Raw genomic sequence first — 16,801 nt, 5'->3', positions numbered from 1 at the left:
ATTACATTATCAGCATAGGAACTGATCTCGCAAACATATACGTGCAGAGTTCAATATATTTATTCATTTGAGTAGTCCCATTGTCTTTAGAAATGGGACTGTTCACAGAACCAGGCTGTCAACTTTGGGTTACAGAGTTGTAAGCTATTTGCCTACACCAAATTGGGCAGACTAAGTCTGGAAATATAATTTTTAAATCCTGTGTACATTTTTTTCTGCTGGTTTTGTACTTTGCAAAAGAGACACCAGTTTATGGAGAAAATTATAAAAGACATTCCTGTCCATAAATATATTGCGTGGTTTGGTGGGTAACTGTTAAACTTGGCAAGGCCTGAAATAAATTGAAATCTTAAAATGCTTCTCCAATTTGAGGTCAAGAAGTAAAAAAAAAAAAAAAAACAGTTACAAACTATTTTAACCAAAAAATTGTTAAAACCAAATGAGAAAATGCTGTTTAATTATAATGGGATCCTCCTGCAAATTACTTAATCTCTCTAGTTTGTAAAAAATATTTTTGCTTCCAAATATTGGTCCAGAGACTTATTTTTCTCCGGTGGGAAAAAACGTCATTTCTTGCTGTACACAATTTATAACTTCTCTAAGTTATCTGTAGGAGCTGTCTATTCAAAATATACAGAATTTCACTAGTGTTAGCTTTTCATCCTCTGACTTTTCTCCTTCAACATTATGCTTTTTCTTTATTTTCACTTTCTTGTCTTTTAAAATGTTGTGTTCCTTCTCACCCATCTTTACTAATTTTGTTTGGAGGCATTTACATTGCCCCTTTGCCCAACATGTATTTTCCCATCTTTCACTGCAATCTGCTTCTCCTTACTTGCTTGCATGTTCCTCATTTGCCTCCTCAGGCTCCTTTTCCTTCTATTTTTGCATCACTTACAAAAGTCACCTGCCTCCAGGCAGTATATTTCCTCCGCTATCTAATTTTTCCATTTGCACCATCTGTGTGTGTAATACAGGCACTGCATTTAGTGAAAGCAGTGTCATACTGACTTGACCCCATTACTGCCCTGAAAATAAGAAATTTATTTTCCTATGCTACAGTTTATTTGTTGATCACACTTCTAGGAGCCATGAGGAAGTTCCTTTAATGTCATGATAAACTTGAATAACCCTTGACATGCTCCTCTTGAACATTTATTACACTCAACTCTCTACTCATACAGACACAGGGGCAGTGTCTCTGTTTTGCAAAACCAGGAATTCTACCAGGCATTTTAATTCTAGGCAGGTCTTTCAAGTTATAATTAGTCTGAATATCTCAAACATTCAAATACCTATACCTGCAGCTAACTGTCCCATAGAGATGAGGAAGATGTGCCTACCTTAAATAAAAAAATCCCCAGAAAAAAACACTCAACTTTTTGTTCAAGTAAATGTTCCATCTTTACAGGAAGATGAAATGAAACAAATGAAACAGCAGCAAAAAGAACTATAGGTAGGTAAGGAATTTTCAGCCTGTTGTCAAAAAGCATTAGAAAAACTCTATCATACATGAAACCAATAATATTTGTCTACAGCAGGGCCATGTTCACTCTCTAGGCAAAACCAGGGCTAAAACACAGATAATCTGCATTGATGGGAATAAAGCCTTTTTTGAGAGATGAGGTTTTAAAACTGAACTACTAAATTTAACTAATAAAAATGATGTTTTATATAGAAAAAAATCTCACAACTTCCAGAAAACACCAATTCCTTTAATGCGGTTATGTAAGACAATGTTCAGAGTCTCATCTAGAATGCTGTATATCATTCTGGTCATTCACCTTTAAAATGGATGAACTCAGAGCAAAATTAACAAAACAGTCATCAAAATCCTACCTTACAAAAGAGTGTTATCCATCAGAAGGGCTGCTTGGGAGACAACATCCGGCTCTCAAGACTGACCACCACATAAAGCGGCAAAACCAGTGCTGATACAAGAAGAAATTGGTATAAATTGATCAGGAATAATCCCAGAAGCAATCTTCTAAATGGCAGTTTACCCATCTGTGATGCATATAATTTGGAGGATAAAACATCTGACTCATTTTAAGATACAGGTCCACACATTTACCAAAGGGATTATATGACATGGTTCCTTATGTTAGCAGGCAAGGAATAAGTAGATTTCCTCCATTCCTGTGTTCCTAAAGCTCTGGACCTGTAATAACATGCAAGGAGAGGGGCTACCTACTCTTTGGTACAAGGTTCAAATATGTTGCCATTGTTATTGCTCATTAATTGGATTTAATTGCTATATGGTTCAAGTAGATAGTATCAGTAAATATTATTAATTCCCGTGGAGCCAGGGGAGAGTTTCTTTATATCTTACTCTAAACACATTAAAGTGTCAGGAAGCACTACAACATGGATACATCAGCTCACCTGAATCTCTGACAGATCTACATTCGAAATGTATAAAACTATTCTGCAGAATCAGAACAGATACTTGACACTTTTCTAATCATGCAATTACTGTAGTAAAGGTGTAGTAAAGGAAAGTTATTTTGTTTATACTTCAGCAGCCACCACCTTCTGCAATTTCAGTTTTCTACTAAATTTGCCTTATCCCGTTATCGTTAATTAAACTCTGTAGGAATGGGCCACATTTAGATATTTAATAACTCCTAATCTTCATACCTGCAGGATCTTCTAAGAAATATCTCCATGTATTATTAATTTGGTTGTTGAGCATAACCTTTATCCTGTTCAGCAAGTATAATTAGAGATTAATTTGCTGTGTCTGGATTTAAAATAGTTTAGTTTACCTTAGCAGAGGCAACAACACATTAAATTATATAGGAGAATGCAAACACCTTCAAAGGCAAAGTTTCAAGAGGGGACATTATTGAATAGCAAGAATGGAAAATGGCCTGAGTTCCTAGTACTAATTCTATAGTTTCTATACCTGAATCCAGTCTCCACTCTTGCCTATACAATAAATGCAGCAGAAACATGTTTTTCAAGGAGAACACAATAAGAAATGGTATATAGGAAATTCAGCCAGTGAATTTTTGAATTTAAGGTTAGGGGTATTTAAATGTCTTGTTTCACTGAAGAGCCAAACACTTGCTGGTGCTTCATCTTAACTCCCAAGACACAGTCCTTTATGCCTTCGGCTCCCTCGTGTGGTGCATCCACGTCGATCTGCCTTACAGACCCCCCTTCAAACATCTAAACACACACAGGAGCCGTGCCAGCAGCAAATACTGCTGTTGAGGAGTTGAATGTTCTTCTTGACTTCCATCTCTGTATTTTGGGCATCAGCATAGGAGATCTTTACACTGCAATTAATAATTGTAAACCTCTGACCATGGTTATCGCTCCCAGTATTTTCTGCTGTCCCAAAGCAAACTATCTGCACAGCAATAATAAGTAAGAGTCTTCTTTTTTTTTTTATTTCATTTGATAGACATTATATATGTATATACACACAGTACAATATTTTTTCTTTTGTGATAGAGAATAAATGCGAGTTTTCATTGCTGGTTAAGTCAACAGATTCCAGTTAATAATGAAAAAAATTAAACGTTTAATATCAAAAGCAACTTCAAGTATCTTCTATACATTTTAGTATTCAGTATATAGTAAGGTGGTTGGGGGGGGGTTTCTTTTTATATCAAAAAATGTATTTGAATAGATTATTTTTACCCTAATACTTTAGAGTACTATTCATATCAGGCATGGAGTTTAAAAGGATGTACCTCACGGTCCCAACTAGCTCTTCACAAAAACCATAGGTCACTTATACAATCAGGCATATGTTTCAAAACAGGGTTTAATCATCAGCAAAGTCAAGGTGCAATTACCATGTTTAGAAATGCACTGTTTCATTCTCTGAAAACAGATCAAGCTGTAGTCCTTGATGTGAAGCAATATACAACACCACTGTTTGCAAAACAATACCTGACCTAGGCATAAACAGTACTTCAGTTCCCCGAGCTATTCATCCCTTAACCTTTCTGTATAAAAATAATTCAACTTAGGCATATATTGCACTAATTTTATCATACTGGATAGCTCTTGCCCTGCATTATCTCTTCTTTTGCTTAACTAAGATTACACTAGGGTTTTAATTTCCATGGAAAACCTGGGAATAGAGCAACAGACACACATATGGTGTGCAATAAAGGGTTATCTATAGTAGCAATAGTAATCTCAGAGGCATTCACAAAGGAAACTACACATTAGATTTGGAGATCATTTTCTCCAGTAGATTCATCATTCTCTCCTGTAACTGTAAGCTTTGAACTTGAATGATGTTTTGCTGATCCAGGATCCTGCGTACTTCTCTGCAGGTTTCTTCCATAGCTCTACTCAACTTCTTCTGTTCTTCCAACATAGCTTCCATTAATTTTAGCTTCTTCTTTTGGAAGCTGCAGTTTTGCATTTTTCTTTTCTTAACTGGTCTCTCTTCAGCTCTGAAATGTGAATATTTGTTAACAATTAAACTCATATTTATATTAAAAAGAAAAAAGTTAGAACCTAAAATTCTATAGCACATTCTTGGCCAAGCTACAACCTAGTTGTATTTTTAAACTCCCATGTTCTCCAATAAATTCCCTCTCAAGTTCATGCCAAAACGTAAGTATTATTGCATGGTGTTACAGATTATAAAAAGAAAAAGTTTTTACATCTCATTGTTTTTAATAAGAACTTTCCCTGTGGAATACCAGGCTTTTTTTTCTTTTTTTAATCTTGACATTTCTTACACACTGAATTTATACACTGTATTGGGAGAGACATTTGGCTTATGTGGCCATTGAAACTCCAATTTTAAAGCTGCAATAACCATCCAGTTGAGAAAAAGTGCTACACAGTTATGTGTGGTGGTAACTTACAGCTTGTTTTTTAAAGCATTGCATCAGTAAGGCTGGTCCCACTACAGGATATTAGTCTTGGAATTCGCCCTTGCACCAAGATACAGCAGTTGCACTGACCACTCTTTTTTTATATTTCATCACAAAACATTATAAACAACATAAAAGTTGGAAAAGGTGGAAAAAGCCCTAGGGGTGCTGGTTGACAGCCAGCTGAAACATGAGCTGGCAGTGTGCCCAGGTGGCCAAGGCCAATGGCATCCTGGCTTGGATCAGCAATACTGTGGCCAGAAAGACCAGGGCAGTGATTGTCCCCCTGTACTCGGCACTGCTGAGGCACCTCAAATTCTGGGATCACTTTTTGGCCCCTCATGACAAGAAAGACATTAAGGTGCTGGAGCATGTCCAGAGAAGGTCAATAGAGCTGGGGACGGGCCTGGAGCACAAGTCTTACAAGGAGCAGCTGAGGAAGCTGAGGGTGCAAAACACCTGATGGTTGAATTCAAGTCTGTCTATGTACCCAGTCACATTGACATTTCTGTGGCAGAATAACTCTCTCTCAGGTTATGGAAGTTAGACAAGAGTGTATCAAACTGTACATCCTCATCTGAAATTTGTAGAACTGCCATGTGGAATTTGGGCAATATTTTAAGAATCTCATCTATGCTGTATCATTCTGAGTTTCTGTTTGGGAAGAGAGATAAACGTGCAATAAAGACAATGCTTTCAAGGTGTATAGTTCACATGGCTGTCCTAACTTAGGGTGACTGAACAACACATGGATTGAAAACCAGCCCACACTGCATACAAGTGAGAACACACAAAGAGATCTGTTGCTCTTAACCTGTAATCTAAGAAAGAGTCATGCTAAAACATGAAGGAGGAAGAAAGGCAAGCAGAAGGAATATGTGTAAGTATAGTACACATCTGAGAAACCTCCAGTTAGAGGTGGATAACTTCTTTTCTAACTTCAAGTGCTAGTCCATGTCTTCATTCAGGCTTTTTGTAACTCCAGACTGGAGTCCCCAACATCAAAGTTATCTGATGATGTGTCCTGAAGTTCCTTGACACAAACAGCCATCTCAGTGGTGTTCTGCCAAATGCAGTATCTTTTCTAGGTGAAATGCAGTAATGAGATGGCACACTTGTGACTAGTATGCCATGTCAACATCTTGCAGATTTTAAGACATCCTTGAATAAGGATAACTGGAACTCTTGAGGAATGTGTTTTTATTAATGTGAAGAACAGTAGTGGAGGGGAGGTCACTCAGCTGTGGCAGATTTGTATCATATTTTCATTCATGTTCTTATCCTACTTGACAGGCTTTGTGCAACAGTGACTATGACATTCAGATCTCTCAGCAAGAGAAATAAACAATCCTAAGCACCTGAAAGACTTAACGCAAATATAAGAAAAAGACACAAGCCCCTTGACATTTAAGAGTGCAATGACCCAGAAAGGGTGAGGTCTATGGAAAGAAACAAGTAATTAAATTAAATGCTATTAAATTCTTAGAGGAAAAAAAAAATAGAATTGGTCTTGAGGGAAACTGTTCTTGAGAGTACTGTTTAGTCATTTGAATGTGCTGCCCCTCTCTGCACAGGCAAGAACGAGCAACAGTCTTCCTTCATAAATGTACACTAAAAGGGTGAAAAAAGACCACTGGCTGTCAGACTATCCAAGACTTTGAAGTTACTTGTACAACTCAAAGGACTTCATCAACATTATGCTGCTACGGCGACGCTAAGGGAAAGGAGAAGCTATCATCTTTATGCTAAACAAAACTTTGGAAGGTATGAAAAATAAACTCACCTTTGCAGGTTCTATATAGCATATTTGATTTGGGGCATCAAAAAATTGTGCATAAAATAAATATATGCTGCTCTGCTCAAACTGTGAGTCAAGCTTGCCACTGATGACCAAAATTATCACAGCCAATTTTGTGAGAATAGGTCTTGGCTGACACCAAATTCTGTTTCTCCTCATTAACTCTAAGGGACAGAATTATTTCACATGTAGTTCTCAAAGAGGTCAGGCAAATGTCTAAGGACAACACTGAATCTGTTATTCCAAGGTTCCCATCACTGAACTCACATTCACAAAGAGTGCACAAGTTCTGGTATGCAGAGCAAGAACCTTTCTGAAATGATGATATTATTTTAGCCAAAGTCACCTTTTGTCTTCACAGAGGATTTAAATGTTGAAAACCTGATGAATCTCTATCCTCTTCCCTAACACAGTGGTACAAAGTAGCTATGGCAAGACCTCTTGTCTTGAAACAAGTAGGAACTCACTCCTAGAGCCACAAGAGGGCTTGTGTGTTGTCAAAGTAAGCCCTGGTAAGAATGGTCCTTAATAAAGAATGAGAGAGAAAATCTGAGGCTTGTCAATGGTACTGAGATGCACTGAGTATTGTGTGGCTTTCTTAGCATTCGTGGCTGCTATTTGGTTTTTAATTTCAATTGAGACCAACAAAAGACCCCATGAAAAATAAAGATGGAGTGAGTTAGACTGAAAAAATTAAAATAAGTCTTATTTTCAAGAGAAAAAAAAACAAACTTTGAATCATACTTTCCTAGAGTCTGCAAAGGATTTTACCTGTTTTTCAGTTAAATGTGATCCATCCAAAACCTGTAAGATGTAATACCATACATCCAAGACAGTAACTGTCCTGCACAGACCCAGAGAGAAAAGAGTAGCAAAATGTCTGGTGGCGATGGCAGCTACCTGGGGAACTGTGTCAGCAGCATCTTCAGTCTGTTAATAACTAAGAAAGTATCCACTGATGAGTGCTAGATCAAAATCGTCTTTCAGCACAGAGAAGTGCCCCCAAAAGAACAAGGATTCTTATCAAGGTCTCGGAAGTACTCTCTCTATTTGTTTACCATTAACAAACACAACTTGGTAATTAGACAGCCTTCGTTGAAAAGAAATACTTATTTCAGGAATCCCTGGCTTTGGTGGTGGTCCTGATCTCCTTTTCTTTCCAGCCATAGTGACTGTCAGTGAGAGGGTTCTGTGGTCACTCACAAGTTTATAGTAAGGACTTGGCAATTACAATCCTCTCCTCTTGCAGAATAGCTCCTGAAGGAGAGCTCACGACAGTATCCACAGCCCCTGCCAAAGAAGCATCTCCCTCCTTGCCAAGCCTAGACTCTGAAGGTAAATTTCAAGATCTGGAGGGAAAGAGGAGCCTAGAAAATCAAGGACCTCTAATACAATCTGCTGATACTCTTGGACTTCCAGTATCTATGTCAGGGAGCCTCCAAAAGGTTGGCATTGGCATTCCCCTGGCCACATGAACAAAGTAGGGAAGAGCTTTGGCACAGGCATCATGCTCCAAGTAGAAACTCACGAAGCTATTTCCATGCTATGTTCTAAAACAGAGAGGCAAGGTTCAAAGGAAGCCAACCAAGGAAAAGAAAATGTTCCACCTCATGTAGGAGGCTGAGCAGAAAGAACAGTGTGTATTGGACACAAGGGGGAAGAAAGCCAAACCTCCAGATACCATCAGGCAAGATATTAGGCAAGTCTCAAATGCATTTGTTGTCTGCCTATCTAATATCAATTTAATTCACTGTTCAATTAAAAGTTCCTTGATTGATTGCTTACACTTATCCAATGGGACTTGTTCAGGGATGTGTGTGAATAATTAATCAAGCAGGAGTTGAATACAAAGAGTAATCTATCAAAATGTATTACCTCCACAAAACCATAACAAGAATTCTTCCTTTCTTACTTCCCCCTTTCTTACTACCTCATGGCAAATGGGTCTCCAGTACAATCAGATTCTGGAATTTATGGGTTTCAACACCTAACAGCTGTTTCCTGCTTGTTTGCACTTTTTTAGCTATGTACAAACCTGAGCAGACCTCCATAACCCATATCTTTAGGAAAAATAATTAGAAGTGATCTGGCAATAAGCAATAATAATATTGGAAATGGCACAAAGATCTTCAGAGTATAAGGACCAAGGATCAGGCAACCTGGATCTTCTGGTAAACTAAGCTCATTCAAACACAGCCAAATGCATTCAGGAATTAACAAGGCTCATCCTTGAAGTAAAGCATAGAAAAGAACCACAAAAATGGCTTGGAGCCTGGGCAAAGCACCTTGCTATGATAACAAGCCTGCATAATGAGTTAAGATGTACTACATAATGTGCATAGCCTAAAGCTCAAACTTCTCTGTAGATTATGCCCATTCAGATTTAAATAGCCATGGCATAATTTTAGAAATATTAAAGGCTTTGCCAAAACTGCTTTTTCCAGAATTAGCATGATCACCAAGTTTTAATGCATTTCTTTTAATTCATATCTTGGTTAATTTATGTTACCAATTCTTACTCTTTCTCCACGTGTAAACCTTCTGTACCAAATCACTTAATCTACATTTAAAAATTAAAGAATACCAAAGACAGTGTGATCATGGTACACAACTACCCTGAGGCAAAAAGCAAAAAATACTGAAAGGATCTCCGATATAGTGAAAATAAAGGTAAATAGAAGCAACATCTGACAGCGTCATTCACTAAATTTGCATCAGAAACAAGGGACTGGTTCAAACAAGGGTTTACTTATCACTGGAAGCAAGGGAAGAGTGAATTCTCCATCTTCAGAATTAATCAGATTCAGACTGGATATCCAGTAAAACATTTCCAAGACTCAAACAAATCATAGAAACAAAGAAGTGGAGGACAGCAGAGGCATGTTGTCCCCTGCTAAGGGAAGGATGGCACAGAACCCTCTGTCTTCATAAGATTTCTGGGCTCCACACCAGAGTAACCAAATTCAAATGGTATCTATCAAGAAGTCAGACTAGATTATATGGTGGGTTTATTATGGTCTTTTAATCTATGAAAGTAGCTCTTTCACCCCCATTTTCAGTGCAATAGAAATGGAAGAACAGATGAAGTCTGAACCACATTCACAGCCTGTATAATTATATTCTGCCATTACTTTAACAATGAAAATTAGTCCACAGGGTGAAAAAACACTGTTTTCAATTACATAAAACATCATTTATAATGGTGTCAGGAATTTGGATTTTAGAAGTTTAAGCTGCAGTGCAAGACTCCGCCACATGGCAATATATTATACAGCCATAATAGAATAAATCTATTATTGTCAGATGTTTTATGCAGTATAACACGAGCTTTGTTGAAGCCCAAGAGCAGTGTTAGAACAATGCTAACAAAATAGCAGGCGCCTCATTAAAGAGATATAGGGATTCCAGATGTTTTTCTCATTTGCAAATTGAAAGAAAAATTAAAATTAATTTTATCCCACATTAATTGTATTATCACTAACTAGCAAAATTTGGGTTTTGTAAGAAGGTCCCAAACTCAAACAAAATGCAAAGAAAATCAGTTTCAACTATTTTTAGTCTGACTGAAGAATAAAACTTGACATTTTTCTCTATCATGAAAGCTAAACATTACATTGAAATATTTTTTTTAAGTTAAAATTTATATAGCCAAGTAGCTTCCTGCTATGTTCAAGGATACTGTGCAAAACACAAAGCTGGCACTCAAAAGCTGTGTTGGAGATTTTAAAGGAATTACAGGAAAGTTTTCAGAAGTTTAAAAGTTGACTTAGAACTACTGTTTGAAGGTTTTTTTCACTACCTCTTGTTGTCATAACATTAGGATTTTTATTACTGAAAAAAAAAATTCCCATAGTGTAACTTGTAAAATATACAGCTGTAAACCACATCTATATTTTACATATAGATTTGTGTGTATATTTTTCAAAATATTTTTCAAAGTAATTGTTCTACACAGCCATTAAGCACAAAAATAGAAAGGGAAATTGAGGACCTAAAAAGTCTTTTAATTTCAAATCCCAGTATTGTCTTCGGTTCCTTTTGTGTGTTTAGAGGAAAGGGCATTTACAAAAAAAGCCAAGACAGACCCAAATTTTATATGGTAATTCTTTACTCTCTTGTTGGCTATTTCCAAGTGTTTTTTAAATACAGGATGACATGCTAATTGCTTAGGCTGAAAATTGCTTTTCAGTTCATAATTTTCCATTAGTAAGTCTAAAAGAATTAACTTCCTTGTCTTACCATGGCAACTCTAAGTGATTTTAACCCATCTGATATCATTAGCAACTCCTGTATTTCCTTCTGGTCAAGAAAGGGTTCCCTACTCTTCTCTCATCCTGGACAATCTGGACAAGGTTTTCCAACCTCCTCTGACTATTGGAATAACATTCTTTTTCCTGCCAGATACATGTCCCATTATCACAACTGTGTTCTAGCTTTTAATCTGATCATGATGCTCACCTGAAATATTACACTGATCTCTCAAGTGGTATCTGCCACTCAACTTTTTCTTTTTTTAAAAAAAGTGGAGCTGTATTTTAACTTGTGAATGTGTCCATATCTTGCTGTTAAATAATATGCACAATATTATATTGCACAAATTTTTTTTATAGTAGAGACTGTGAGAGTATGCCTGCATTCTTAAATAGTCTAGTTAATAAACTCTACCACATCTGTGGTAAAGTAACCTTCTAATTCCATATTATTTAATGTTATTGTGAATCAAACAGTTAATTGGGAATAAAGTTATCGCATCTGAAATGTGACTTTGGAGTTTGCAAATTCTAAAGTCAAGTGAGTTTGTGTACCAGAACTATTAACTACTTACAGTGAACTAGGATGAAAAAAATCTTTTTTTGTGAACAAAAGGGTTGCTACAGTTCAAGAATTACACACCTTAATAAACAGGCAGTTGCCAAAAAAAAAAGTTTTAAAAAATAATCAGCTATTCAAGGACTATTTGCTTGAATGATTGAATGAATTTACCCTAGTTTTATACATCCAAGAGGGGGTCTGGAAACAATAATTCAAACTTGTTAGGTTGGTTCTTCTTCCAGCTCAACATCTTCACAATTGCATGACTGACAGGTAATTTTACTGTTACAGTTAAAGCCCCACAGCCTCGTGATAAGGATCTCTAGGATCAACTTTTTTCCTGCCAGAAAACTGTAATCAACTCTTATTTCACACCACTCTGGATGAAAAATGAGACCAGAAAGTCTAAAATCTGTGTCAGGAGTACAACTCTGCCTTTTGTTAAAACTCTGCCTTCCAGAGAACTCCAGTCGTATCAAAAAAGGAAACACATGTTTGCATCTCAAACTGGCATTTACTTTTTAAAAAAATGACGTTCTCAATTGTATTTAAAACATTGCAATGTACTTTCAAACTGCATGAATAGCTTTTCAGTGTCCACAGAAATATTTAGTTTGCATCTTTTCACCATCTCAATAACAACTGAAGCCAGAGAAATTTCATAGCCATATCAAAAGCAAGACCAGAGCAAGCCAAAAATCATGTAAGCAGTATGTTATATCTCTGATTGCACCACAGGACTCTCTTGATCATGCCTGTACTCCTATTATAAACACTCTACCTGATGTGAGCCATGACATGCATGCTGAATTTTGGCAATAATATACAACTTTTTGCTCGGTTCTCCTACTCCCTTTCAGTCTCTCATAAATAAATAAAGAAAATTCCCTAATTCAACAAAATGGCTGATACTGGAGAACAGATGTCATTCGTGATTTACAGAAGAAACACAAGAGTTGTCAGAGAAAAATGTGTGAGGGTGTCCCCTTTACAGGGCAGATCTGGTTCATTCTGTAAAATACAAGAAAGGGCGGAAAATAGATGCTACCTCAGCTTGTAAGAAAGTAAGCTTGATGAGCTTTCTGAATGTTCATCTTCAAAGCATTCTTCCCTTCCTTCATATGTAAACTGGTTATATGGCAAATACAGCGGTGTAGACTTAGCTGATGGAGACTGAGAAGCCTCTGTCTGTGATGTAGAAGGACCTGGTTGTTGATTTTCATGCATTTTCACATCGCTGTGGTCTGTCACTTTGGATAAGATCCTATCAATGGTTTTGTAGTAAGGCCAGTCAGGTGCAACAGTTTCACTATCAGTCATGCATTTTAATTTCCTGCAAGAAAAGGCACACAACATTAAAGCTTGTTTTCCTATAAAAGTACTTTTCACAGAGACCTATCTCAAAACACTTGTTTTGGTCACATTTAGGACTCAAACTTTTTTAATCTCCAATGAAGCTTTTCAGGTTCTTTTCCTAGGTTTGACCTGTGATTAAAAGTTAGACATAAACCCCAAATTAAATTGAACACAAATAAAGAACATTACAACTTCTAATGGAAACAGGACTACGTTGGTGGTTGAATAATTTTTCTTTCCCTTACAGAACACCAGGCTTAACTAATCTGACAACAGTCCCTGACAACTAGAGTAGGCAACACATCACAGCCTTTACCAAACTGTGGGCAGCCCTGTCCTTCCATTCTTTGAAGAATTAATATTTGTTTTCCATATTGAATACAAGTGGCTATAAATATAATTCATATACTTTTCCTAATATTTCCTAAAAATTCTGAATTGCCTTGGTAAACATCCCAGTAATAACCATGAGATGTAGATGTCTGTTCATTTGTTACAGAATAAAGATCAGTGTAGGCAGAAGCACAGAATTTCATTAATTTACAAAAACAAAAAAGGCAAAACAAAACACGAGCAAAACCAGTTAATAACACATTAGAAATAGCATAAACAAAAGCATTACAGTGAATGGACTGTCAACTATGACCTTGTCTTTTCACATGCATTTTACTATGAGATCTATTATTCAGTCCTCACAGAAGTTTCACTGCTATCCCACTTGGTACCCATTGTTATTTTATTTGGGTTTTATTTCGTTTTACTGAGAAATATAAAACTGAGGTGTATAGATGAATTATACGTCTCAAAGAAGCTCCAGTGCCCACGTAGAGTCCCAAACTTTCTTTTAATTTGCCTTTCCCAGTTGGGATCTTGTTACTCAAAATGCAGGAAGGGAACACAACAGGAAAGGCAAGACCAATGACAAATGCTCCATTTTCATAAACCAGATTTCATTCAAATTAACAAAAAGCTGCACCAAAACTGATTCTCACAGATAGCAAGAGGTTTCCATTTGCAGAAAAAAAAGAAGGATAAAAACTATCCCTGGACACCTGGCCCAGCCCCCTTTCTTGAAGCCTTTCAGGTTTTTCCTTCTCAGAATCCATCCTGCCCACACTGGTCCTGCAAGGGATAGAATTAAATAACATGTAAACATAATAAAAATGCTGCCAAACTTAAAAGTGAGAACTTGAAATTCTTCCTTTTAAACAGCTCTCAGCCTAGAGTAAGGGGAAATCCACTAGTGAGAAAAGAAGTTAGAAAGATTTGCTTAGATTTTAAAGCCATTTAAGGATTCTTTTTCCTTGTCCTTGCAAGGTCTGATGAGCTTTTCCAGCTATTTAGCAATGCACATCATAGTCCTGCATAGCAAAGCCTCACAGCCATCCATACTTTTATGCCCTCTATGCATGCAAAATTTTAATTTCATACATGTTTCACAACCTACTGCTGCAATTTCATAGTCAGAGAATATCTAGCACAACCTACAAATACATGCACATCCATTTAGCACAGATAGAAAATAGCTAAATAGAGGGCTGACAACAACCATCAATTGATATTGACTATTTTTAGTTCAATTATTTAGTCTATTTGCATGAAAAAACATATCAATTAAACCACTATAAGCTACTAGCCAAGTCTGTCTACATGGCACATTCGTTTGCCTGTGTTGAACCCCCCAGTTTATTCAAGCTCTGCTGCTTAAAACATTACCATCCCCAGCTGCTGAGTGCAGTGCACCCACCGTGCTCAGCATCCCCACAGGTGAGATGCCAAAGGCCACACGTGAGCACGGCTCAGCCGTGCACTGCCAAGGCCAGCAGCTGCATTGAGACGTCACGGGACATGGTTTGACCTGTCCCAGTATAAAACCCCTGCAGTCCTACACTTGGCATGAGCCTCCAGGCAGTTTACAAGCCAATAACAACTACTCTTTGTGCCCAGAGACTGAGCCAGTTTTCCACCCAGCTGGCAGTACTTCCATCTGGAGTATAACATCCCAGCTTGGACAAAACAATGTTCTTGGAGATCGCATCAAAAAGGTTTCTGCTGTCAAGCTACACAACATACTTTGCTCTACCCTCATCCACAGATCTTTTAATCACAGGAGACAAGTAGGTCAGTCAGATGTGATTCCCTCCTAGTAAATTCATTCTGACTATTTCCAGCCACCACCTTCTCCTTTAAGTGACTGGAAATTGCTTACAAGGCAGCTTGCTCTATGATCTTCCTAGGAGTTTAAGGGGAGATGATCAACTTTTAATTCCTGTTCCTGCCTTTTTTGAAGATTCAACAGCCTTCCTCCAGTCCCCAGGAAATTCCCTCAATCTTCACAAAACTTTCAGAGAGGATTCCCAACTCAGTCCTTTTCTACTACTGATACTTCCACTGACCCTGCCCGAGGTACATCTGACAGGGAAACCTGGGCAGTGAACCCTGACGTAAAAAAGATACTGAGTATCCTCAGCCTTATTACTTTCATCTGCTTTCACTAAATCAAGCCACCCTCGTGGTGATTTTCTGGTCAACCCCCAGTATCAATACAGGCTGAGGAATGAAGGGATTGAGAGTAGCCCTACAGGGAAGGACTTAGGGGTGCTGGTGGATGAAAGGATGGACATGACTTGGCAGTGTGCACTTGTAGCCCACAAAGCCAACCATTATCCTGGGCTACAACAAAAGCAGCGTGGGCAGAAGGTTGAGGGAGATGATTCTGCCCCTCTACCCTGCTCTTGTGAAACCCCATCTGGAGGGCCACAAAAGTGCTCAGAGGAGCTGGAGCGCCTCTGCCACAGAGAAGGGCTGAGAGAGTTGAGGTTCTGCAGCCTGGAGAAGAGAAGGCTCCAGGAAGACCTTATTGTGGCTAAAGGGGACCTACAAGAAAGATGGGGAGAGACTATTTAGCAGGGTCTGTTATGATAGGACAAAGGGTAATGGTTTTAAACTTTAAAAGGGTAGAGAAACAGACCGCACACATAAGCTGTGGATGCTCCATCCCTGGCAGCGTCCAAGGCTAGGTTGGATGGGGCTTTGAGCAACACAGTCTAGTGGAACGTGACCCTGTCCATGGCAGGGGGTTTTCAAGAGTAGGTATTTTGCCTGAGTAGGTCATTATCTTGGGGTTTTTTTGACTGAGCTCAGCTGTGCACCCAGACCCTATTTTTTCCAGAACTATGATGACTTTGAAGGAAGAGCTGCTGTTTATTATCAGCCCACAGAGCTGTAGAGTTGCAGCTATATAAACCCAGGTATTTCTCTGGCTCTCAGTGCTTTGAGTGGATACTAACTCTTCTACTTCTGACTGCTTACCATAATTCTGAGCTAAATAAAAGGGATCACTACCAGGAGTTAGGCAAGAGAACTGTGTTAGCTTAAAAGCACCACCAGCAGCAATCATCTACCCGTATGGAGTCTGGCTCCTACATACAGTAAAAAGGATGAAACAGATAGAGAGATAAGAAGATAAAGGGGAAGGGAGTGCCAGTCCTTTGGAAAAGAAGTAGAAATGCTGCAGGTAGAGGTAAATAGGGAGAACATTCACTGGAATAGTGGTCATGGTTTAGTTTTCCGGTAAAAACAAATCAAATAACTAACTTTGTAAAATTAATATCAAGTTTCAGGGTTTACTGATTTAATTTTTTTTTTTTTTGCAAGTATGAGGAGTTCAGAAAACCTAGTGAGACAGCTGAGAGCTTTTGCCTGCATTGAGGTAAGCTTAACCCTGTCAAAACTGAAGTTTAAAATTAATTTACTGCTGTCAGTCATTACCATAACTCATCACAGCAATCTTAGCTGGTTCGAAAAGATGCAAGTTTGGTTGGTTGTTTGTTATAATGCAACATGAAGATGTTAAAAAGAAACAGTACAATATGAAGGCTAGAATGCAATAGTCCAGAAATGAGAGAGCAAGATGTGCACTTTGAAATTGGGCAAATCACTGCCTGAGTGAGCAAAGCAGGCAGAAAAATTAGGTAAGAAACAG

General features: G+C 37.9%; 1 protein-coding gene across 1 annotated transcript in view; it reads right to left on the bottom strand.

Moving 5' to 3' along the window:
* Window positions 1-3,384: 3,384 nt before the first annotated feature.
* The window catches only part of MSANTD1 (Myb/SANT DNA binding domain containing 1), a 33,279-nt gene continuing 19,862 nt past the window's right edge, over window positions 3,385-16,801 (bottom strand). The window contains 2 exon segments of the mRNA XM_018076530.1: window positions 3,385-4,421; window positions 12,509-12,793. Of these exon segments, the coding sequence (XP_017932019.1) occupies window positions 4,181-4,421; window positions 12,509-12,793 (526 nt within the window). The 3' untranslated portion in view covers window positions 3,385-4,180.

Source organism: Manacus vitellinus, unplaced genomic scaffold (assembly GCF_001715985.3).
Source record: "Manacus vitellinus isolate BGI_N305 unplaced genomic scaffold, ASM171598v3 scaffold_0_pilon, whole genome shotgun sequence".
In the NCBI taxonomy this organism is placed as follows: Eukaryota; Metazoa; Chordata; class Aves; order Passeriformes; family Pipridae; genus Manacus; species Manacus vitellinus.
Note: the sequence above shows the minus strand (reverse complement) of the source record. Positions and strands in the feature narration are given on the sequence as shown.